Below are 23,070 nucleotides of genomic sequence, written 5' to 3'. Positions count from 1 at the left end.
ATGGAAATAGAAAAGGAAGTTAATTTATTGTTATTATAAAAATTGACTTAAATGATTTGATTTAATTTACTGTAAGAGCTTAGATATATTACTAATAAGACAAAATATAAATATGTAAAAGAATAAGTTTTTTTTTTTTTTTTGTGGTTGTTATAATTATATTTGAAGTCTTAAAAATTCTTTGGAACTTCATATGACTTGAATATTGTTTACATAGGTTCATTACATTCAGGGGGTGTACAATGGATGTCCGTAAAAATCAAAATAAAAAAATACTAAAAAATTACCAAGAATACGAAGAATGTGAAGAATCTTGATATTACTCACATCCTCTCTATTCTCCACTTTTTTTATCTTTTAAAAAAAATTTGGGACTTCATATAGTTGGGATATTGTTTAGATAGGTTCATTACACTTAGAGGGTGTTCAATGGATGCTCGAAAAAATCAAAATCCAAAAATACTAAAAAATTAATAAGGGTACGAACCTCCCCATTCTCCACTTTTATGAACTTTTAAATTTTTTTTGCGATTTCACATAACTTGAAAATTATTTAGACAAGTTCATTACATTTAGGGGTGTTCAATGGATGACTAAAAAATATAAAATCGAAATTTATTAAAAAAATTAGCGAGGTGTGTTGATTTCCATATTGTTAGTAATTATATTTATATATATATATTTTCCATATTTCAACCAATCTTTTTTGTAATTAAATTTGAATGCTAAAAATTAATTTATTCATATATTTTTGAATTAATAATTAGTACATAACTATTTTAATTTTAAGATAATATATACTTATTTAAATTTATTTCTATTTTTCTCATTTTTATAAAAAAAAATCTAATTTCACTTACTATTCATTGAAATTATTCAATATTTTTTCACTTCATAAACCAATTATATTGTTTTTCACACTTCAAATATTCATCCAATTTTTTTAACAAATAATTTTGAAGTTAAAATAAAATAAAATTATTTTTCCTTAATTTATAAATTATATCACCAAATGATTTTTTTAGAATTTATAGTTTATTTTAAAATTATTTTTTTTTTCTTTACCTCTTGGATTTATCACTTTATATTACAAAAATAAATAAATTGTAATTTGTCTTTCTAAAATTTTCTTTATTTTTCTACTCCATAAAAAAATTCTCAAAAGGTAATTATTATATTAAACATTTCAACAGATTTTATAATTGATTATTATAATAGATGATAACAATGTGTGGTGATTAGTAAGGTTGGTTAAACCGAAGAATTGGTTTTTTTTTTTAATGTTTTATTCACCTTGTCTGCCACTTAACTCTATCGGCCAAAAAGGTGGGTATCGTAGCATGACCCCAAGCAATATCCTGGTCAACTTATGTCAGTTTTCATCACTGGAGAGGAGATTCAGAGAATTAGGGATAACTTTGTTACTTTCCCTCCTCATCCCAATCGAATTCATGGTAGCCATGTTAGCAGAAGGAACCAGCTTCTTCGATGTCTTCTTGCCTTTCCTCCTCCTCCTCCCACTTCTGGTCTTTCTCATCCTAAAGCTTTTAAAAGATTCATCTTCGCTCAAATCTCCACCACTCCCACCAGGACCTTCTCCATGGCCAATCTTAGGCAATCTTTTGCATCTGGGAAACATGCCTCACATCAGTTTAGCTCGCTTTAGCCAGTCCTATGGTCCTCTCATCTCGCTAAGACTCGGATCCCAAATCTTGGTGGTGGCATCAACATCCTCCGCCGCCATGGAAATTCTCAAGACACATGATCGTGTTCTATCTGGTAGATATGTTCCTCACGCAGTACCAGCCAAGAATTCTGAAATCAACCCCATGTCTCTTGGATGGGCAGTTGAGTGCAATGGTGCATGGAAGAATCTAAGGACAGTTTGTAGGGCTGAACTTTTCTCAACCAAAGTAATGGAGTCTCAAGCATGGGTGGGAGAGAAGAAGGTGATGGAGATGGTGAGATTTGTGAGCACAAAGGAGGGGGAGGTGATGAAAGTTGGAGAAGTGGTGTTTGCTACTGTACTTAATACCCTGACTACTGTTCTTATGTCCAGAGATTTTATCAGCTTTGAGGATGATAATAAGGATGGAGGCATGAAAGGACTTGTAAGGAAAATGGTGATGGCCATGGCTGCTCCGAATTTGGATGATTTTTATTTAATTTTCAGTGGATTGGATCTTCAAGGTCTGAACAAGAAGACCAAGGAGCTGATTGCAAGGATTTGTTCTATGTGGGAGTCTGTCATCAGAGAGAGAAGAGAAGGTGCAAGCGATGACCCAAGCAAGCAGGACTTCTTGAATATTCTGATCCGCAGCGGCTACTCGGATGATCAAATCAATCAATTGTTCATGGTTCTCTCTCTCTCCTCCTCTCTCATACAGAAACTAACCTATTGAAAACCTGTTGAAAACCCGATCCGTAGAGGTTAAAAACAAACATAAGGGTCCATAAATTTGGTCAAAGATTTCCTCACAGAACTACTACATAATTTAAATAGTTTGGCATCTAAACAGTTTTTAAGGAGCTGTGCGGTTGTGATAGCATAAACCAATAGGGAAGATAATGAAATACTCAAATTTTATATAGGGGAGACATATATCAGTAATTTTGGGATGCACATAGACTTCTTACAGTTATAAGAGTTAAGACTGAGGCATGGATCTGCTTTACAGATCAGGCCAATGAACAAGTTCTTGAGATTGATCCAAGTTGAACCAAACTGACCTTTACAGTTCAACATTTGATAGACCATTTACAGCTCTAATTGTTAGGATATGAACCCTGCAAACTCCGGTGTGCCTCCTGTGGTTCATGAATCATTCTGCGAAACTCTCAGTGATAGCTTCACATTTCACTTATTCCACCTCTTTCTACCCCCACCCTTCCTTTGTTTCGGTTTTAATTTATTGCCTTTGGTGATGGCTGGTATATATGATAAAAGTAATGACAGGAGGTGATGACCTTGCCTCCATTTTTTCTTCTTGTGGGAACTTAGTTATTTTAATTCAATAGTTCTTTTTTGCATGTTCTAGTACTTGTTGGCCTTACCCAGCTACTGGTTTAGCATACATGTATATATATAGTCAGTAGAATACTGTTTTGATGGTTGTCATGTATTGGCAGGAGTTGCTTACTGCAGGGGCAGACACCAGTAGTTCAACATTGGAGTGGGCAATGGCAGAACTGATAAAAAGTCCAGAATCCATGAAGAAAGTCCATGAAGAACTTGCAAGAGAAATCAGTGATAATCTGCCAAAAGCATCTGATCTACCTCACCTACCATACCTCCAAGCCTGTGTCAAAGAAACCCTGAGGCTGCACCCCTCGGCACCATTGCTCCTTCCTCGCCGTGCATCAGTCTCATGTGAAGTTATGAATTATACCATTCCAAAGGACTCTCAAATATGGGTAAATGCCTGGGCAATTGGGAGAGACCCCATGAATTGGGAAGACCCTCTAGTGTTTAAACCAGAGCGCTTCCTCAACTCAGCTGTAGACTTCAAAGGGAATAATCTAGAATTCATACCCTTTGGTGCTGGAAGGAGAATATGCCCTGGTCTGCCCATGGCTGCAAGGCTTCTTCCTTTGATTCTTGCCTCCTTGACCCATTTCTTTGATTGGTCTCTTCCAAATGGAACCACTCCAGATGAGCTAGACATGAACGATAAGTTCGGTGTAACATTGCAGAAGGAACAACCTCTACTCATCATTCCTAAAGTTCGAAAATGATCAAGAGAAGCTCTTCATTTTCATTGATTTCCATACTTATAATATCTATGTCAGTTGCTGTTGAAAAAACGGTACTCAAAATTGTAGCTGGTATATTTCTATATTTTGGATTGTTTTACTTCTACTTTTATGAGGATCTCAATGTGACATCAAGCTTGTAGAACAAAAACTATGAGATATGTGAGAAGATAATGAATGAGTATTCGAACACAAATCAAATGAAATCATTTCATATATGGTGATCCAATTCCCAACTACATGGTTCAGAACAGAATGATCCTCCTGACAAGTGATGAAAATAAATAAATAAATAGAATTACATATGACTAAAAATGAATTTCGGCATACATGACTAAGAAAGAATTTCACCATACGTAAAGAATCAAAGAATAAAAACAAATTGACAACAAATACTAAGGACTGAAACCTAGAACTCTGGCCTGAGAAGAACTGACATCCGTATCAAGCTACTGTATCTGTAGAAATTGGTTCTTGCCTATCAGACTGAAATCTTATCTGCAACCAAAGAATGAAAGAATGAAATGCTTCTTCTACCTACAAAGAATTTAGTTTCCCTTTCGTATGCGAAAATGGAATGTAAAGTGATGGTATGTATGAAGAAGAAGAACCCCGTCCGGATCAACTTGGCAGAGAAAAAGAGGAAGAGCTGCCTGCAACATCCACCTGAGTCCATGCTGAGACCGTGTAAAGAGGCTGATCTAGCCAACTTAGGGTAAGCGCCGCATCTTGGCCTCGCTTTGAAACACTATAATTCTCACAGGAGTACATCTTCAACAGCATTTGGCTCTGAAGCATTTCCCTTTCGCTGATCCCCACGCATCGAAACCCTCCTTGCTCCATCCGCCTCCTCCACTTTTCGAAACTTTCATGCCTTTCAACCCTGTCACTTCCTTCACATGCAATTATATTCCTAATTTCCCGAGCAAACATCTCCTCTACTTTCATCCTCACTGGGCTATCCAATGGAAGACTATAATCAATTGAATCAAATATGGCAGAGTAGTATCTCAGTGAGTTAGAAACTCTTGTTTCCAAGCTGAGTTCATTGTGCTCAGCTTCTTGCTCCGCCATAAGAACAATACTGGGGTTTGTGCTCCGGATTAGGCCTAGAAAGTCCCTGAGGGCTCCTCCACTGCCATCATAAAGAGTCTTGTGCAGTTGGAAAATACAGTTCACAGCCACACTTTCCTTGTCCTTCACATGAAGCATCCACAGCCTCACATCTTCCAACCTGTCCACCACCGGATGGAATTCAAAGGGAAGGTTCAATGCTTCAGCAAAACCTGCAAGCCTATCTCCTGTTTCGTTCAGTTCTTGTTTAGACTCGCCTACGCCAGTGATTCTAACGTGGCTAGGGGGATTAGTCCTAGAGGCCAAACTCTGAAACAAACTAGGCCATTGAAGCCCTTGCTTAATGTCGAAATCTATGATATGAACCCTGTCTTTTCCTTCAAAAGCCCTCAACAGAATCTCATTGGATGTGAAGTGAATGAATTTTGGAATTGGATTAGAACACAAGTATAATGCCCTCCTGCCTCAGTGAAATCTTCACCAAAGCCTTTATTGTATCTTAGTCTGCAACTGAAGAGAAAAGAGGTGTTTCTTTGGTATTACTTTTACAGATTTAATTTCCTTCTGTTTGTTATAATTAGTAGCAATTTACTGTTAAAGGAAGTAACCAGAAAAAATGATGTGCTTAGAAAACAAGGGAAAAGAATGACCAATGCTTCATAAAATTTGAAGATGCTTTAACCACTCTTCAAATCTTATGACAAAGGCTTGATCCAAATGGCAAGCCATTGGAATGGGAATGGGGGAGTTCCAGGTTTGGTTCTGTAATATCCAAGAAAAGAGAAAAAGAAAAGACAAAGCAACAAAGGAAAAAGAAAAGAAAAGAAAAAAAAAAACAATTACCCATCAGAAAAATTGAGGATGCTCCAGTCTTTTGAAACCTGGCTCAGTGGACAAGAGTTTTGGGGGAGCCCAAAAAGAACAAAAAGGAAAAATGAAAAAAAAAAAAAAAGGCATATCAAAACAAGAAATGGAACATGCTTTAATTGAATTTCAGTTCCTGACATAATACTTCCCTAGAAATTCTTATTTAACTGCATTCTTATTGCGGCATTATGATGATCCTCCAACCATGTGCATATTTAACTCAAACAAAAATGTGCTGCTATTGCATAACTGGAAAGTGCATACATTGCACAACCAAACAGAAGAAACTAGGTATAGGTGTGCACACTGCAAGGAATGTTTGCTCCAGACAGATTCATGGTGTTCTTTTATTACATTCATAGTTATGAACTTTGTGTGACTACGTTTTCTTAATCAGTTACTTAGCTCTGATCTTTCAAGTTGTATCTAGGTTGTAATTGAAAGGTCTACAGCGGATGGGTTACCAGCAGGGTGGATAAAGGAAATCAAAATTAGAATGAATGAAAATGGAATCCGAAGAGACCCGGTACTAATTTTTTATCTAGTTTGTGCCTCTTGCGTGCCTGCATGTCTTCAAATGTCCTACTTTGCCTGAATTATTATTTTTCAACTATTTATAGTTAAATTTTCATTTCTATACCCAAAGATTTTCAGATCTGGATCTTTTAATGAACTTGGATTGATACTTAATTGCTAATTTGCTACAGTATTATACGGATCCTGTGAGTGGGTATGTTTTCCGATCCAGAAAAGATGTCTTTCGCTATCTAAAAACTGGAGAGATTAGTAGGCATGCATTCAAACCAAAGAATAAGTGCATCAATGTTCCGGAATTGCCAAATGATGAGATCTCTGTAAGTTTACATGTTGCTAAGCACCTGAACTTATTAGAGTTCTCTTGCTGTTTTACTTAGGCATCCTGTTTTGATATTGTCATTAAGGTGTAAGATATTCATAATGGAAGTATGAAGTATTGAGTTGGAAAATACTGTGCTGACCTATGCTTTTACCAACTTATTTTACTAGACAGTTGACCCATGTCATCACATCAGTGCTGCATGAATATGTGCCCCCCTATGCCAAAATGGAATGTCATGTTACCATGTTGGTGATGCCATATCAGCTGTCACATTAGGTGCCTTTGAGAATGTTCAGAGAAAAAACATGCACATTAGATGGTTAAAACTGATTCAGTGAAGAGAGATCTTGCAACTACCAAATAAGCTAGAGTATGCTGAGAGAAGATCAAGTATTTAAATATCTAGAAATTACCACAGTTCTTACTAATTGCATTTTATTTTGAAGTTAATAAAATTGGGATATGTTATCTCACGAATTTTAAAAATTGTTTATTACTTAAACAATCTTTCTTGCATCTTATCTTTTACTTTTATTAGTTCATTCAACACTGCTACAAGGTCATTTCAAGCATGCTATTTGAAAATAGACCATTGGGTGACTACTTTTCCTCCACAAGGACCACAACTTATTCCTAGAGGTTCCTTTCACGAATCTTGTGAAAACTGATGGGCCTTACTCAAGCTTGATGCATCATCTGTTTCAAATTACTATTTTACTTTGGCAAGTCATCTCAGCAACCAATATTGCTTGGACTACTTCTCTATTATAAATTATAAAGTATTACATTTTTTTTAAACTTTTGGAGAACATGTTTCTGTTATTAGCCACCACCTGGAGCTAAAAGGCAGAAATTAATGCACCAGAAAACCAGGCGACGCCTTTTCTCAGGTTTGGTCAATAAATAACTAATTTTATGTTGTGATCACGTCACAAGAAGTCGATTTTATAATGGAACTCTTATTCTGTTTGTTTGTGCGTGCATTGCAGCAACTGCTTCTGCAGATACAGGAAGTTCTGAAATGAGCAACTTATCCTTGCCAGAAAATCAGGGCTCAAGGCAAACCAAGCAGCTATTTTCTAAACCTAAGTTTGCTTTGGAGCCCTCAACTGAAACTCTCCAAGAGAAGCTTCTGGTGGAGAATGAAAAATATGCTGAATCTAAGAAAAGCTCTGGTAGGAGGAATTCAGATCTGCAAAAGGACAAAGGTTCCAAGAGAAAATCAAAAAACAAAGACTGTAACTTGCCTTGCCGTTCATCAAAACGGCTTGCTGGGCTCAAACCCGACCTGGTAGGCAACTCAGGATCCAGCGAACAGGCTCTTGCAGTTGCAGATAAGATCTCTGGTAAAAGTGAAGTAATTCCAGCTCTAGGTGTGATAATGGGCAGTTTGGACAATACGGCATGTTGTCAACTTGAGGTTGTCCTAGAAGCAGAGCCTGGACATCATGCTTCCAGAGCCATAGAAGCTCCATCAGATGTAGAGCAATCAAAGAAAGACAATAGGCATCTTGAAGATGAAGCTGTTCAAGAAGAGGAAGCTGGGAAACTGGAGACAGGGAAAAAGACTGGTGATGAGCCGGAGCTGCCACCAATGGACTTCCCTTTTATGGATGTCTGGTCAGATCCATGCCTAGAAGTTGCGTTCAAAACTCTTACGGGTGCTATACCCATAGAAGATAATCTGGAAATTGAGGGTTACTTTCAGCAACAAATTGACTCTTCTCACACCCAGAACAGTAGCCTGACACTGCCAGATTTTGGTTTACCAAGTTCCCAGTTTGATGCACAAGAAAAATCTGTACCCAGACAGCACTTTGCTTCAAAACCATCAGTTTTGCCCAAGGAAATGTAAGCTTGCCCGGTTGCAGTGGAATCAGTCATGGACAATGTAGCCTGGAGGGGAACAAGGAATATCCTACCAGGGTAAACTAGTTGGGGGGAGGAGGCTTAGCTTTTCCACTAGAAGCAATGCTAACCATATAACTTTTTGAGCCAAATATCAACTTTTAGATGAAACACTGCTTGCTATAAACGCTCAGTATCTTAGGTTTCTTTCTGTTTTGTGTCAAGATGACATGGTAGAACAGTGCCTCTATACTTTTTGGCCACTTTTTTGATTTGTACAAAAGAAAAATGGCAATTAATGCTATCTGACTCTGAAATCTGTTCATAGAATTCAACTATGAGACTTCACATGGTGAACAGTAAGCATTCTGGGTATTTAGAGCTGTCTGTACACATGGCTAGGGCATCGAGCGGATTGGCACCACTGTTTGTGTTACACTGCCAGTCAAGTTACAGGCTTCCATGAAAGACACTTCCTATAACTGACATGGGTGGAAGACTTGAGAGTTCTTCTTTCAGATATGCACTAGAGGTGGTCCTTTTTTCTTCGCTCTTTTGGGTTATTTATCGAGTGGAGACAGGTAGTGTATTCATTGCCACTGCTGATCTTCCTTGCATTTAAAAAAAAGCAAATAAATAGCAAAGAATTATGCTGAAAATTACCTAATAGTTATTTCCTCCTTCAAGGCATTTTCCTCTTTGTTTCTTTTCTTTCCCTCCTTTTTGACATCTAAACCAAAAGCCAAAAGACGCTTTGCCGTTGCAACAAGATGGCATACACTCTCCTCAAATCCAAAATCAACCCCATGGTTTTTTCCAAGAATCAATCAACAACTGCATTTCCCACCAACCTTCTCAATCTGGACTGCTGACTCAAATCGACTTTCTTTGTTTTGATAACAACGAAACCTCAGTCCACCTTAAAAATCCCAAAAATAATTCTTAAAAAAAAATAAAAAATTCTAATAGAAGATGTGTGTGCCTCATCTTGCATTTGAAAGCATATGCAAACGTCATGTGACAAGCAAGTCAAAAGAGAAGGTTCATGAGGTCCACATTGATCAGCTTTGGCAATAGGAAAAATCTATAATGCCTCCGGAGGTATCGTCCCTCCATTTGATTTGGGTCATTGGATGAAAAAGGTTTAATCTTAGCCGTCCAAATGAAAATTGAAAATAAAATAAAATAAAATTCTGGGCTGAAACCGAGTACCTGGATAGCGGCCTCCCCCTCCAGTACGAGTGCAAAATTCTTCCCGTACGAGTGTCATCTTCCCGATTTCCCTCTCTCTTCTCCGTATCCTCCTCTGTTATCCATATTTCATTTTCATATTTCAGGTGTTTATCGGTGTTTTCAAGTAAGGCGTGTGATAATCAAGAGTATGATATTCTCGCTTTCCCCTCTCCTCTTCATATCCCTCATTTTCTTCATATTTGATCTTTGGTTTAACAGTTGTAAGGTGGTGTTTTTAAGTTTTAAATTCTCTTGTTTAAAGACCTGAATTAAAGACGTAGCTGAAAGAAGAAGAAAACGACTTGAAGTATGAAGAAAAAGAAAGTTGAAACCAACATAATTTTTTGTTAATCAAAAGACGGTTGTGTTGTAATTATTTGAGTAGTTCTATATTAAGAAAAAAAATGTGAGTATTGATGATGTGTTTTACAAAATTGTATTGATTATATTTTGTGTTTTTTATTAGATTTATGAATTGATCACATTAATGAAAAATAATGTGTTTATATTCATAATTGAACATTGAAAATAATTTATATGTTAATTTTGTCACCATTGAAAATGTAAAGAGATTTAGGGAGGATTTTGAAATGGTAATGATATTTGTATTTTATTTTGCGTTTGATTGATTGTAAGTTAGTAATATGAATTTTTTTGGAAGGTGAAATAAAATTTGTGGGGAATTTGGACTGAAAATTTTGTTTACAATTTATTTGGTATTTGTTATTGTTGTAAGATACAAATATAAAATTTATTGAAATCCGAGAAAAACTTTTGTTGAGATAATGTGACAGTGGAAGTATATTTGATTTATTATGTATTGTTTTGATTTCATTTTATCTTAGAGTCATCTTGATTCTTGTCATTTATACATTGAACCAAGATGAAAGAAATAATGACAATAAGTTATCATGTGTGATTTAAAAAAAATGATGAAACCTCTAACATTTTTAGTATAGAAAAATGGAAATAGAAAAGGAAGTTAATTTATTGTTATTATAAAAATTGACTTAAATGATTTGATTTAATTTACTGTAAGAGCTTAGATACATTACTAATAAGGCAAAATATAAATATGTAAAAGAATAAGTTTTTTTTTTTTTTTTGTGGTTGTTATAATTATATTTGAAGTCTTAAAAATTCTTTGGAACTTCATATGACTTGAATATTGTTTATATAGGTTCATTACATTCAGGGGGTGTACAATGGATACCCGTAAAAATCAAAATCCAAAAATTCTAAAAAATTACCAAGAATACGAAGAACATGAAGAATCCTGATATTCCTTACATCCTCTCTATTCTCCACTTTTTTGATCTTTTTTTTAAAAAATTGGGACTTTATATAGTTGGGATATTGTTTAGATAGGTACATTACACTTAGAGGGTGTTCAATGGATGCTCAAAAAAATCAAAATCCAAAAATACTAAAAAATTAGTAAGGGTACGAACCTCCCCATTCTCCACTTCTTTGAACTTTTAAAATCTTTTTGCGATTTCACATAACTTGAAAATTATTTAGACAAGTTCATTACATTTAGGAGGTGTTCAATGAATGTTAGCGAGGGGTGTTGATTTCCATATTGTTAGTAATTATATTTTTATATATATACTTTCTATATTTCAACCAATCTTTTTTGTAATTAAATTTGAATGCTAAAAATTAATTTATTCATATATTTTTGAATTAATAATTAGTACATAACTATTTTAATTTTAAGATAATATATACTTATTTAAATTTATTTCTATTTTTCCTATTTTTATAAAAAAAAAAATCTAATTTCACTTACTATTCATTGAAATTATTCAATATTTTTTCACTTCATAAACCAATTATATTGTTTTTCACACTTCAAATATTCATCCAATTTTTTTAACAAATAATTTTGAAGTTAAAATAAAATAAAATTATTTTTCCTTAATTTATAAATTATATCACCAAATGATTTTTTTTAGAATTTATAGTTTATTTTAAATTAAATTTTTTTTCTTTACCTCTTGGATTTATCACTTTATATTACAAAAATAAATAAATTCTAATTTCTCTTTCTAAAATTTTCTTTATTTTTCTACTTCATAAAAAAATTCTCAAAAGGTAATTATTATATTAAACATTTCAACAGATTTTATAATTGATTATTATAATAGATGATAACAATGTGTGGTGATTAGTAAGGTTGGTTAAACCGAAGAATTGGTTTTTTTTTTAATGTTTTATTCACCTTGTCTGCCACTTAACTCTATCGGCCAAAAAGGTGGGTATCGTAGCATGACCCCAAGCAATATCCTGGTCAACTTATGTCAGTTTTCATCACTGGAGAGGAGATTCAGAGAATTAGGGATAACTTTGTTACTTTCCTTCCTCATCCCAATCGAATTCATGGTAGCCATGTTAGCAGAAGGAACCAGCTTCTTCGATGTCTTCTTGCCTTTCCTCCTCCTCCTCCCACTTCTGGTCTTTCTCATCCTAAAGCTTTTAAAAGATTCATCTTCGCTCAAATCTCCACCACTCCCACCAGGACCTTCTCCATGGCCAATCTTAGGCAATCTTTTGCATCTGGGAAACATGCCTCACATCAGTTTAGCTCGCTTTAGCCAGTCCTATGGTCCTCTCATCTCGCTAAGACTCGGATCCCAAATCTTGGTGGTGGCATCAACATCCTCCGCCGCCATGGAAATTCTCAAGACGCATGATCGTGTTCTATCTGGTAGATATGTTCCTCACGCAGTACCAGCCAAGAATTCTGAAATCAACCGCATGTCTCTTGGATGGGCAGTTGAGTGCAATGATGCATGGAAGAATCTAAGGACAGTTTGTAGGGCTGAACTTTTCTCAACCAAAGTAATGGAGTCTCAAGCATGGGTGGGAGAGAAGAAGGTGATGGAGATGGTGAGATTTGTGAGCACAAAGGAGGGGGAGGTGATGAAAGTTGGAGAAGTGGTGTTTGCTACTGTACTTAATACCCTGACTACTGTTCTTATGTCCAGAGATTTTATCAGCTTTGAGGATGATTATAAGGATGGAGGCATGAAAGGACTTGTAAGGAAAATGATGATGGCCATGGCTGCTCCGAATTTGGATGATTTTTATTTAATTTTCAGTGGATTGGATCTTCAAGGTCTGAACAAGAAGACCAAGGAGCTGATTGCAAGGATTTGTTCCATGTGGGAGTCTGTCATCAGAGAGAGAAGAGAAGGTGCAAGCGATGACCCAAGCAAGCAGGACTTCTTGAATATTCTGATCCGCAGCGGCTACTCGGATGATCAAATCAATCAATTGTTCATGGTTCTCTCTCTCTCCTCCTCTCTCATACAGAAACTAACCTATTGAAAACCTGTTGAAAACCCGATCCGTAGAGGTTAAAAACAAACATAAGGGTCCATAAATTTGGTCAAAGATTTCCTCACAGAACTACTACATAATTTAATTATAGTTTGGCATCTAAACAGTTTTTAAGGAGCTGTGCGGTTGTGATAGCATAAACCAATAGGGAAGATAATGAAATACTCAAATTTTATATAGGGGAGACATATATCAGTAATTTTGGGATGCACATAGACTTCTTACAGTTATAAGAGTTGAGACTGAGGCATGGATCTGCTTTACAGATCAGGCCAATGAACAAGTTCTTGAGATTGATCCAAGTTGAACCAAACTGACCTTTACAGTTCAACATTTGATAGACCATTTACAGCTCTAATTGTTAGGATATGAACCCTGCAAACTCCGGTGTGCCTCCTGTGGTTCATGAATCATTCTGCGAAACTCTCAGTGATAGCTTCACATTTCACTTATTCCACCTCTTTCTCCCCCCACCCTTCCTTTGTTTCGGTTTTAATTTATTGCCTTTGGTGATAGCTGGTATATATGATAAAAGTAATGACAGGAGGTGATGACCTTGCCTCCATTTTTTCTTCTTGTGGGAACTTAGTTATTTTAATTCTAGTACTTGTTGGCCTTACCCAGCTACTGGTTTAGCATACATGTATATATATAGTCAGTAGAATACTGTTTTGATGGTTGTCATGTATTAGCAGGAGTTGCTTACTGCAGGGGCAGACACCAGTAGTTCAACATTGGAGTGGGCAATGGCAGAACTGATAAAAAGTCCAGAATCCATGAAGAAAGTCCATGAAGAACTTGCAAGAGAAATCAGTGATAATCTGCCAAAAGCATCTGATCTACCTCACCTACCATACCTCCAAGCCTGTGTCAAAGAAACCCTGAGGCTGCACCCCTCGGCACCATTGCTCCTTCCTCGCCGTGCATCAGTCTCATGTGAAGTTATGAATTATACCATTCCAAAAGACTCTCAAATATGGGTAAATGCCTGGGCAATTGGGAGAGACCCCATGAATTGGGAAGACCCTCTAGTGTTTAAACCAGAGCGCTTCCTCAACTCAGCTGTAGACTTCAAAGGGAATAATCTAGAATTCATTCCCTTTGGTGCTGGAAGGAGAATATGCCCTGGTCTGCCCATGGCTGCAAGGCTTCTTCCTTTGATTCTTGCCTCCTTGACCCATTTCTTTGATTGGTCTCTTCCAAATGGAACCACTCCAGATGAGCTAGACATGAATGATAAGTTCGGTATAGCATTGCAGAAGGAACAACCTCTACTCATCATTCCTAAAGTTCGAAAATGATCAAGAGAAGCTCTTCATTTTCATTGATTTCCATACTTTTATAATATCTATGTCAGTTGCTGTTGAAAAAACGGTACTCAAAACTGTAGCTGGTATGTTTCTATATTTTGGATTGTTTTACTTCTACTTTTACGAGGATCTCAATGTGACATCAAGCTTGTATAACAAAAACTATGAGATATGTGAGAAGATAATGAATGAGTATTCGAACACAAATCAAATGAAATCATTTCATATATGGTGATCCAATTCCCAACTACATGGTTCAGAACAGAATGATCCTCCTGACAAGTGACGAAAATAAATAAATAAATAGAATTACATATGACTAAAAATGAATTTCGGCATACATGACTAAGAAAGAATTTCAACATACATAAAGAATCAAAGAATAAAAACAAATTGACAACAAATACTAAGGACTGAAACCTAGAACTCTGGCCTGAGAAGAACTGACATCCGTATCAAGCTACTGTATCTGTAGAAATTGGTTCTTGCCTATCAGACTGAAATCTTATCTGCAACCAAAGAATGAAAGAATGAAATGCTTCTTCTACCTACAAAGAATTTAGTTTCCCTTTTGTATGCGAAAATGGAATGTAAAGTGATGGTATGTATGAAGAAGAAGAACCCCGTCCGGATCAACTTGGCAGAGAAAAAGAGGAAGAGCTGCCTGCAACATCCACCTGAGTCCATGCTGAGACCGTGTAAAGAGGCTGATCTAGCCAACTTAGAGTAAGCGCCGCATCTTGGCCTCGCTTTGAAACACTATAATTCTCACAGGAGTACATCTTCAACAGCATTTGGCTCTGAAGCATTTCCCTTTCGCTGATCCCCACGCATCGAAACCCTCCTTGCTCCATCCGCCTCCTCCACTTTTCGAAACTTTCATGCCTTTCTACCCTGTCACTTCCTTCACATGCAATTATATTCCTAATTTCCCGAGCAAACATCTCCTCTACTTTCATCCTCACTGGGCTATCCAATGGAAGACTATAATCAATTGAATCAAATATGGCAGAGTAGTATCTCAGTGAGTTAGAAACTCTTGTTTCCAAGCTGAGTTCATTGTGCTCAGCTTCTTGCTCCGCCATAAGAACAATACTGGGGTTTGTGCTCCGGATTAGGCCTAGAAAGTCCCTGAGGGCTCCTCCACTGCCATCATAAAGAGTCTTGTGCAGTTGGAAAATACAGTTCACAGCCACACTTTCCTTGTCCTTCACATGAAGCATCCACAGCCTCACATCTTCCAACCTGTCCACCACCGGATGGAATTCAAAGGGAAGGTTCAATGCTTCAGCAAAACCTGCAAGCCTATCTCCTGTTTCGTTCAGTTCTTGTTTAGACTCGCCTACCCCAGTGATTCTAACGTGGCTCGGGGGATTAGTCCTAGAGGCCAAACTCTGAAACAAACTAGGCCATTGAAGCCCTTGCTTAATGTCGAAATCTATGATATGAACCCTGTCTTTTCCTTCAAAAGCCCTCAACAGAATCTCATTGGATGTGAAGTGAATGAATTTTGGAATTGGGCTCACCTGGTTCAAAAGCCTCAGTGCAGTCCAAGTGTCATCATCTGCCCGATCAAGCTCTCGAGGGGTAGTAACATGGAAGATAGCAGGCCAAAGCCTTGAGACCCGCAGAGCTAAAGCTTCTGTGAAGTAAGCAGTAACACGGCTTATAGGACTTCCTTTTGGAGAGGCAAGATCCCCCAATTTAGCTATGAAATGGCTGATGGCAGCTATGTTCCTTGAGCCAATTGCTTCAACACAAGCCATAAGCAGGCTGATGAGCTCGAAACCTTGATGCTCCCCTTGGTTGTTTTCGTCGTCCCCTGACATCTTAGGGCCTTCATGCAGGTGAGGTAGGCTCGACCCATTACCGATTTCCTGCTCTACAGTGCTCTCATGTAGCCTAAGGGCCAAGGGATGACTCTCTGAAGAATTACTGGATCCGGAGGCTTCCTTAACAACTCCATGGCTGGTCTCCAAATCATTGTCACCAAGGCTTGTAATCTCAGTCACTACAGATTCCAGCCAAGGATTGTTTGACAATGGAAGAGGTGGGGAAATCACCTCACTAGGCACAAAACAGACCCTCTCTTCCTCTCCTGAACAAGTCAGAGGGAAAGAAACTTGAGGGTTGTTTCCAACGCCTGGAACTGATCTAGGCACCCCAAAACTTGGCTGAAACCAAAAATTCCCACTACCCAGTTGGCCTAAGCTCAAGCTTTGGCCGCCGCCTTCCAGAGATTCTTCAGATTTCCCGTAAGTGTCACTTCTCCTTTTTCTCTTGGCTCTGCTCATGCAGGACTCGTCCACTGAACCCTGCTCAGCAAACCTCTTCAAACTCTTACCTTTCTCCCAAAACTCATCTTTGATCTCCCTCCTTCCTTCGATGAAGGTGGTCTGAGCACTGGTTGCTGAAGGTGGGAGCCGAATATTCTGCTTTAGAGAACAAGTACTAGTCTTGGCTTCCATGGACTTCTCCACAGAAAGGCCGACCGGCCTAATGGGCTGCGACCGTGAAGCATCTTTTCGGGGGAAGCTACATGGCAAATCCAATCTCTGTGTGCTCATTGAAGGTAACTGGAAATGGCAAGCTTGAAACTGTGCAGATGTTTCACTCCTCAATCTATGTCTGGGCGACAACAATGTAGAACACCCAGCCAACATTCTCTATTTTCTTCCAATTTTCTCTTCTTTTTTTTCTATTCAACTTTCAATTCACTCACCCTTTTTTTCTCTATCTGCTTATCTCTCTTTTTGTTTCTATAACTTGTGAACTATGCAATGTATGATCTTTCTGTATAAATTTCTGTAAAATTATATGAAAATGTGCATGTAAATCTGAAAAGAGAGACAGACTATGTGAGTGTGTGAAATTTAAACAAATAAAAAACCATAACCCGACTGGAATCCGATGAATTACACGAAACGAAGTGAATAAAATCAATTAAAAACGTTCATACGTGTGTCTCTATATGAAAAATAAAGAATGCAATGAAGAATCTGCAACACCCCACCCTGTAAAAGAATGAAAGAATTGAACACTATCCCACACACCTTTGAAAGAATTGAATACAATGTCAAACACCTACTGGAAACTGATCATCGGATTCCAAAACTTTTAGGAAAAACTCATTGGGAAAGGCTATGATTCCTCTGCACAGGAGAATCCACGCCAAGCATGCACCTCAAGCAACATTCATCCTCGAATTTGTAGCTTAAACCCTCAGAAAATTCCCGACCCAAATCAGCAAATGAAGAATAGAACAACTCCATAACAGCTGAAACTGAACCCAGAAATCTCAGCCCTCAGAACCCGTCAAACATGTAAGAAAATAAACCCTCCACTACCCAAAAACCCCCTCAAACCCATAAACCCCGGCTTCTCAGAACCCTTCAAGCGTACATGAAACTGAAGTAAAAGTAATCTACTACCCAAAAAACCATAAAACCATACACAACCCTTCTTTTATACAAATCACTCTCCTCTTCTTCTACCTCTGGTATACCAGTACTACCTCACACCATGCTCTTTTTTTCCTGGGGTTTTGCCACTGATTTGATTTACCTAGCATTGAAAAATGATGGCAGGTGAAAAGGGTGTTGGAGAAAAGTTGAGAAGCTTCGTGGGTGTGGCCGTTGGATGGTGAGATCGGACGGTGGACTGTGGTTGCCCAAGTGACCGTTGGAGGGTGTCGGTGAAATATGACCGTTGGGGAGTTGGTGTACGGACCGTGTGATTGAAATTTTTATTCTTTCTTTCCCTTTATTCGGGGTTGCCTGTGAGTCTGTCTGCTGCCATGCACGTGGTTCTCACGTGCCTGTCTCCTGATATCCGTTCATGTGACCGTTAGGGTTTACATCATCATCTCCTTTTGCTAAAGGTTTTCCTTCTTTCCCTTTCTCTTTGATTAACTTCCTTAACTTCTTCCACGTGGCGTAAATTTTGATGACTAGCACGTTAATAGTGTGCCACGTCGGCTGAGCATTCGTTTTTTAACCACTAATTTGGTGATGTGGCAGTCTGCAGTTATACCCCCAAACTCAGGTTTTGACTGCCATTTGGGCTGAGGCCTGCAAATGCTTGAACAAAGCCCTTAATCATCATAGCCGAACAGTTAGTTGGCAGTTTTTCTCGCTTTACTTTCTTTCAGACAAACAGACAAAAGAAAAGCAGTTGTTTCATTTACTTCTCATTTCTTTTCTTGCTTCATTACCTTTTCCCTTATATATATATATATATATATATATTTAGAGTTTTAAATAAAAATATATTTAAATTAATATAAATATATTTAAATTTTAATTTAAGATGGGACCCATCCCCTCTTTCTTACCATTTGTTGATCAGAAATAACAAGAAATTATTGATTAATTCTAATGTTTTCTTTTAATTTTATTATTATTATATTTAAATTTTGAAATAAATATATAGCAAAAAAGGATGAGAAAATTTTTTTAAATAGGGAGAATTCTGTTTTGAGCCCAAGTCCCAAAAATTAAAATTTGATTCATATATCTTACATAATTAAGCCCAACACCCAAAGAAAATCTGAAAATGGAGAAAAAAATATTGTTCTTCATTAATTTCTAAAGTACCCTTATCCATTACATAGACACATAGTGAGTGTGAATTTCAATTTTTTTTGTATTTTTTTTCCTTTTTCTATTCCATATTAAGTATTACTCATTTCTAACTTTTTTTTTTTCTTCCAATATATATTTCTATTTTATGTCAAATAAAAAGTAATAATGTTTTTCTTTTTCATTTTTTCATTTTTAAAGATATTGAATCTTTTTACTCTTATTATAAGTAAGGATAAAAATTTTGAGATTTTTCATCCAAATCTTTTTTATCTTTTTGTATTTATCTTTTAGTTTAACTTTTATTTTTTATTTTAAATTTATATTACCCTTTTATTTATACTTTACTCTTATTTTTAATTATTTTTTATATTTTCTACATTAACCATATTTTAAAAATTTTTAAAATTGACTATCACTTCACTCTTATTATATATATATATATATATATATATATATATCCTTTTAGCTTTTTAATTTTTAATGTTTTTATTTTAAAATTTTTTAAAAGATAAATTTATTGAAAAAAATAACTAAGATATGAAGTTCTAATATTAAATTAATAATTTTTCTTATCTAAATAGACTAATGCAAAGTATTTTGACTCACAACTAGAAAATTGTCAATATAATTTTTTAGTGAAACTTTAGAAATTAAATTTCAAAGAAAATATATTATATGAAATTTTATCTAAAAATTATTGAAAGTGGTATTTAATTTTTTTATTGACTTTCAAACTTATCTAATTTTTTACTTGAAAGGTAATAGAACATGTTACAAAAAAAAAATTAGTTTTTCAGTTTTTAAATAAATGAGTATAAATATATTAAAATAATTAAAGATAATTTTAGTAAAAATTTTGATAAATATGATTATAATTTTAAATATAAATTCATTTGGATAAAATTTCACAAAAAAAAAAAAAAAAAAAAAAAAAAAAAAAAAGTGGAAAGAAAGAACACTACTAAAACTTCAAAAACAAAATATGCAATTACAAATTTTTGATGATGAAATTTAAAAATAAATTTCGAAACAATTCTTGAGTGAGAGAATTTGATTGCGGAAAAACCCTTGAGTGGAAAAAAATAGGAAAGTTTTTCAAAATCGCTTGAAATCCTTAACAAAAAATAGTATTGTACACCCTTATACAATTAGTAAATTTGTCTTATATAGTTAGTGTAATACCCTTATATAATAACTCAAATTTTATATATCATCTCATGAATATTTGACTTCGGTTAACCATGTTTGCATTGGTTTTGTTTTAAAAAATAAGAAAAATTGTTGTATAATTTTGTTTTACAATCATCATAAGTGATATACCCATTCAAATGATCATATATAAGTTAGATAAAGTACATGAAATGAATGTATGTTTAACTAATGTGTGTAAGGAATGTCATCTATCATCGATTAGGGGAAATAAACAAACAAATTTTTCAGAATCACTTAAAATCTTTCACAAATAATAGTCTTGTACACCCTTGTACAGTTAGTATATTTATCATGTACACTTAGTGTAAATACCTTATACAGTAACTCAAATTCCATATACCCCCTACTCAATGTGTAACTATAGGTAAATTAATCATGTTTTAATTAGTTTGGTTCAAAAAATAGTGGAAGATGAAAAAACAAAATTTTCTCTCAAACATCATTAGTGGGATAAATATTCGAATTATCATATGCAAGTTAAATAAAGTGCATAAGATGAGTGTGTGATAGAGGAATGTGTACCTTGAGAGTGTGAAATCCTTAGATGATAAGACAAAAAAAAAAGTTATCCAAAATTGATTGAAATCTTTCACAAATGATAACCTTGTATACCCCTTGTATGGTTAAAACATTTATTTTGTACAGTTAGAACATTTGTCTTGTCCAATTGAACATTTACTTTGTAGAGTTAGTATAACACCCTTGTATAATGGTGCAAATTTCATCCATATGCATACATTATGTGCCACATATAATTTGTGAATCATGTTTCTAATGGTTTGATTTAAAAAAATATATAAAACATAAAAACAAATTTACCAATAGGTAATCCATTGAATCATATATTGATTGAACCGCTCATTATTACATCTAGAACTTCTTTCTTTTTTGGCTTTAATGTCTGTGCTTATTCAACAAGCAAAAAAATTTACCAATAATTGAATCACATAGTGATTGAACTGCTCATTATTACATCAAGAACTTCTTTTTGATATTGTTGAATCTTCATTCCCTAAAACCCATTGTTGTGGAGCCTACTTTTTAGGCAAAAAAATAAATAAATTTAGGAAAATTGTTGAATGTTTTCCATTTGGATCTCGATTGTTGTGGTTATGTTGTTTAGCTTCCAACAAAAGAAATTGATGATTTTTTTTTTCATCAACATATTGAATTTTTTTTTTTCTTCACGAGTGTGTTGCACATTTCAATTTTTATTTTTACTGATTTATTTTAAAAGAACTTTTATTTTTTATTTTTTGAGTTTTTGGCTGTTTGTTTTATGATAAGACTTGAGAAAAAGAAATGGGAGTTTTGCATTTGGGAAAATGAGAGTTTTGAATATTATTTTCATTTTTTTCAAATGGCAAATTCCCAAATAAATATTATACTTATAACATTGGTAAGGAGAGACATGAAGTTCAGACTAGGCCCATCAGGTTGGGCCGAGGTTAAGGCCAGCCCAAACATAAATTAAACCCAACTCTTTATCTCCCTTAAAAACCTAGGGACAGAGATTAAACCCAACTCTCATCTCCCATGAAAACCCAGTACATCGGAACGAAGAAGAGGGCAGCATAAACCCTAGCTGTGACCTCTTTCTCTTCTTCACAACTAAGCCTACTGCCAACCAGTCAATCGAGAGGCTGTGTTTGAGGGAGACGGGGCTCCATGGGTCCATCACGATGAACATATGAATCACATGGATGGAGATAGCAGAAGCAGCAAAATGTATGAAAAAAAGGGATTTTTAACAGTTCACACTCTTACATTTACTTGAAAATGGCTTATTTTTCCTCCATGATCAAATAGATTCAAGTGTGCGTACCGTTCTTTGTGACAGGTTCAGAAGCTGCTGAGCCGGAGCCATGAACTCAGAGAGCTGGAAGCACATCCCGGGAAGCTGCCGAAATCCACACCTAGAAACTACCAACTATCTCTCTCATACCAGCTAAGTCTCTCTGTAATGATTCATGACTTTTCAGAGGGCAGTTTTTACTCATTTTAGAAGGAGAAAAAAATTCAACAAAAGAAAAGCAAGTAAAATTACTTTGGGAAATACTAAATGAAGAGAAGATTTTTGAACTTACAAAGAAAACAACTCAAATTGAACTTTTTATTGCATATATGTACTTGTAAAATATTGTATCTTGAAATTTTATTCTTTAAAAAATATCTTATATATCCGTATATAAAATTTTACGAAAAAAGAAAAAAAATTATATCATATATCAGCTTTCAATTTTTCCAATTAAGAAGACAATTCTATAATTGATTATGTCTACCATCTTTGTCATTTATTACAGAGACATTCTCATACATGTTCACAAAAGACAATTTTATAATTGATTATGTCTATAATCTTTGTTATTTATTATAGAGACATCCCCATGTTCACAAAAATTTTGGAAAAAATGTGATTTTCAATTATCACATATTTGAACATAATTCATATCTATCCCATTTACAAAAATGATGTTTGTCTATGCTTTCAACCTTAAATTCCCACTTAAAATTATTATTATTATCATTAAGAAAAAAGAATTCTTACTAATCATAATCTTTATACATTCTTACTAATCTTTTTACATTTTATACATCACAAGTAGGACTTTTATTTTTGAGCATTTTTCAAAAAATGAGTTGGAAAGTGGGGTGGGAAGCAAAAATCAATCTCCCGTATTATTCATATTTAAATTTTATCAAGTTCTATTCTTATAAATATAAAAAATATTCTAATAATGTCCTAAAAAATATTCACTTATTTTAAATTCAAGTAAAGCATAAACTTCTAAACATATTTACAAAATAGTTTTTAAAAACTATTATAAAAAAATAAAATTTCTATTATTGATCAATGCTACTAATTATATATATATATATATAATTTCTAATATATAAAAGCAATTGGTATTTCTTATAAATAATTTAAAAATATGGTCAGATTATTATATAATTAGAATAAATAAAAAACTTAAAACACAGTTTT

At 35.0% G+C, this 23,070-nt stretch overlaps 5 protein-coding genes across 5 annotated transcripts; 3 read left to right on the top strand and 2 right to left on the bottom strand.

The window, feature by feature from the left end:
* Window positions 1-1,278: 1,278 nt before the first annotated feature.
* LOC100253084 (probable (S)-N-methylcoclaurine 3'-hydroxylase isozyme 2) lies at window positions 1,279-3,949 on the top strand. Its single transcript, XM_002283379.5, has 2 exons — window positions 1,279-2,357; window positions 3,130-3,949. The coding sequence occupies exons 1-2, from the start codon at window positions 1,281-1,283 to the stop codon at window positions 3,733-3,735; spliced, it is 1,683 nt and encodes a 560-aa protein (XP_002283415.3). The 5' UTR covers window positions 1,279-1,280; the 3' UTR covers window positions 3,736-3,949.
* A 425-nt stretch (window positions 3,950-4,374) lies between these two features.
* Window positions 4,375-6,032, bottom strand: LOC132254881 (scarecrow-like protein 28). The gene is made up of 2 exons (XM_059741835.1): window positions 6,002-6,032; window positions 4,375-5,204 (listed from the first exon to the last, which is right to left on the bottom strand). Exons 1-2 carry the CDS (start codon window positions 6,030-6,032, stop codon window positions 4,375-4,377), a joined length of 861 nt encoding a protein of 286 aa, XP_059597818.1.
* On the top strand, window positions 5,463-8,736 carry LOC104881692 (methyl-CpG-binding domain-containing protein 13-like). Its single transcript, XM_059743099.1, has 4 exons — window positions 5,463-6,220; window positions 6,402-6,548; window positions 7,380-7,443; window positions 7,543-8,736. The coding sequence occupies exons 1-4, from the start codon at window positions 6,191-6,193 to the stop codon at window positions 8,406-8,408; spliced, it is 1,107 nt and encodes a 368-aa protein (XP_059599082.1). The 5' UTR covers window positions 5,463-6,190; the 3' UTR covers window positions 8,409-8,736.
* A 3,103-nt stretch (window positions 8,737-11,839) lies between these two features.
* Window positions 11,840-14,516, top strand: LOC100247960 (probable (S)-N-methylcoclaurine 3'-hydroxylase isozyme 2). Its single transcript, XM_002283425.5, has 2 exons — window positions 11,840-12,922; window positions 13,675-14,516. Exons 1-2 carry the CDS (start codon window positions 11,846-11,848, stop codon window positions 14,278-14,280), a joined length of 1,683 nt encoding a protein of 560 aa, XP_002283461.3. The 5' UTR covers window positions 11,840-11,845; the 3' UTR covers window positions 14,281-14,516.
* LOC100247949 (scarecrow-like protein 28) lies at window positions 13,674-17,896 on the bottom strand. The gene has a single exon (XM_002276844.4). The coding sequence runs from the start codon at window positions 16,950-16,952 to the stop codon at window positions 14,922-14,924; it is 2,031 nt and encodes a 676-aa protein (XP_002276880.1). The 5' UTR covers window positions 16,953-17,896; the 3' UTR covers window positions 13,674-14,921.
* Between the last annotated feature and the right edge of the window lie 5,174 nt (window positions 17,897-23,070).

Source organism: Vitis vinifera, chromosome 2 (assembly GCF_030704535.1).
Source record: "Vitis vinifera cultivar Pinot Noir 40024 chromosome 2, ASM3070453v1".
Taxonomy (NCBI): Eukaryota; Viridiplantae; Streptophyta; class Magnoliopsida; order Vitales; family Vitaceae; genus Vitis; species Vitis vinifera.
The sequence above is the reverse complement of the archived record's forward strand: the minus strand, read 5'-3'. Positions and strand labels throughout refer to the sequence as shown.

Bases quoted from the DNA above. Each gene is read 5' to 3' on its own strand.
- LOC100247960 (XM_002283425.5), top strand. From the start codon at position 11,846: ATGTTTTATTCACCTTGTCTGCCACTTAACTCTATCGGCCAAAAAGGT. The intron at 12,923-13,674 runs GTTCTCTCTCTC...ATGTATTAGCAG, and splicing joins AAATCAATCAATTGTTCATG to GAGTTGCTTACTGCAGGGGC.
- LOC104881692 (XM_059743099.1), top strand. From the start codon at position 6,191: ATGAATGAAAATGGAATCCGAAGAGACCCG. The intron at 6,221-6,401 runs GTACTAATTTTT...AATTTGCTACAG, and splicing joins ATGGAATCCGAAGAGACCCG to TATTATACGGATCCTGTGAG. The intron at 6,549-7,379 runs GTAAGTTTACAT...TTCTGTTATTAG, and splicing joins TGCCAAATGATGAGATCTCT to CCACCACCTGGAGCTAAAAG.
- LOC132254881 (XM_059741835.1), bottom strand. From the start codon at position 6,032: ATGAATCTGTCTGGAGCAAACATTCCTTGCA. The intron at 5,205-6,001 runs GTGTGCACACCT...GGGCTTTTGAAG, and splicing joins TGGAGCAAACATTCCTTGCA to GAAAAGACAGGGTTCATATC.
- LOC100253084 (XM_002283379.5), top strand. From the start codon at position 1,281: ATGTTTTATTCACCTTGTCTGCCACTTAACTCTATCGGCCAAAAAGGT. The intron at 2,358-3,129 runs GTTCTCTCTCTC...ATGTATTGGCAG, and splicing joins AAATCAATCAATTGTTCATG to GAGTTGCTTACTGCAGGGGC.
- LOC100247949 (XM_002276844.4), bottom strand. From the start codon at position 16,952: ATGTTGGCTGGGTGTTCTACATTGTTGTCGCCCAGACATAGATTGAGG.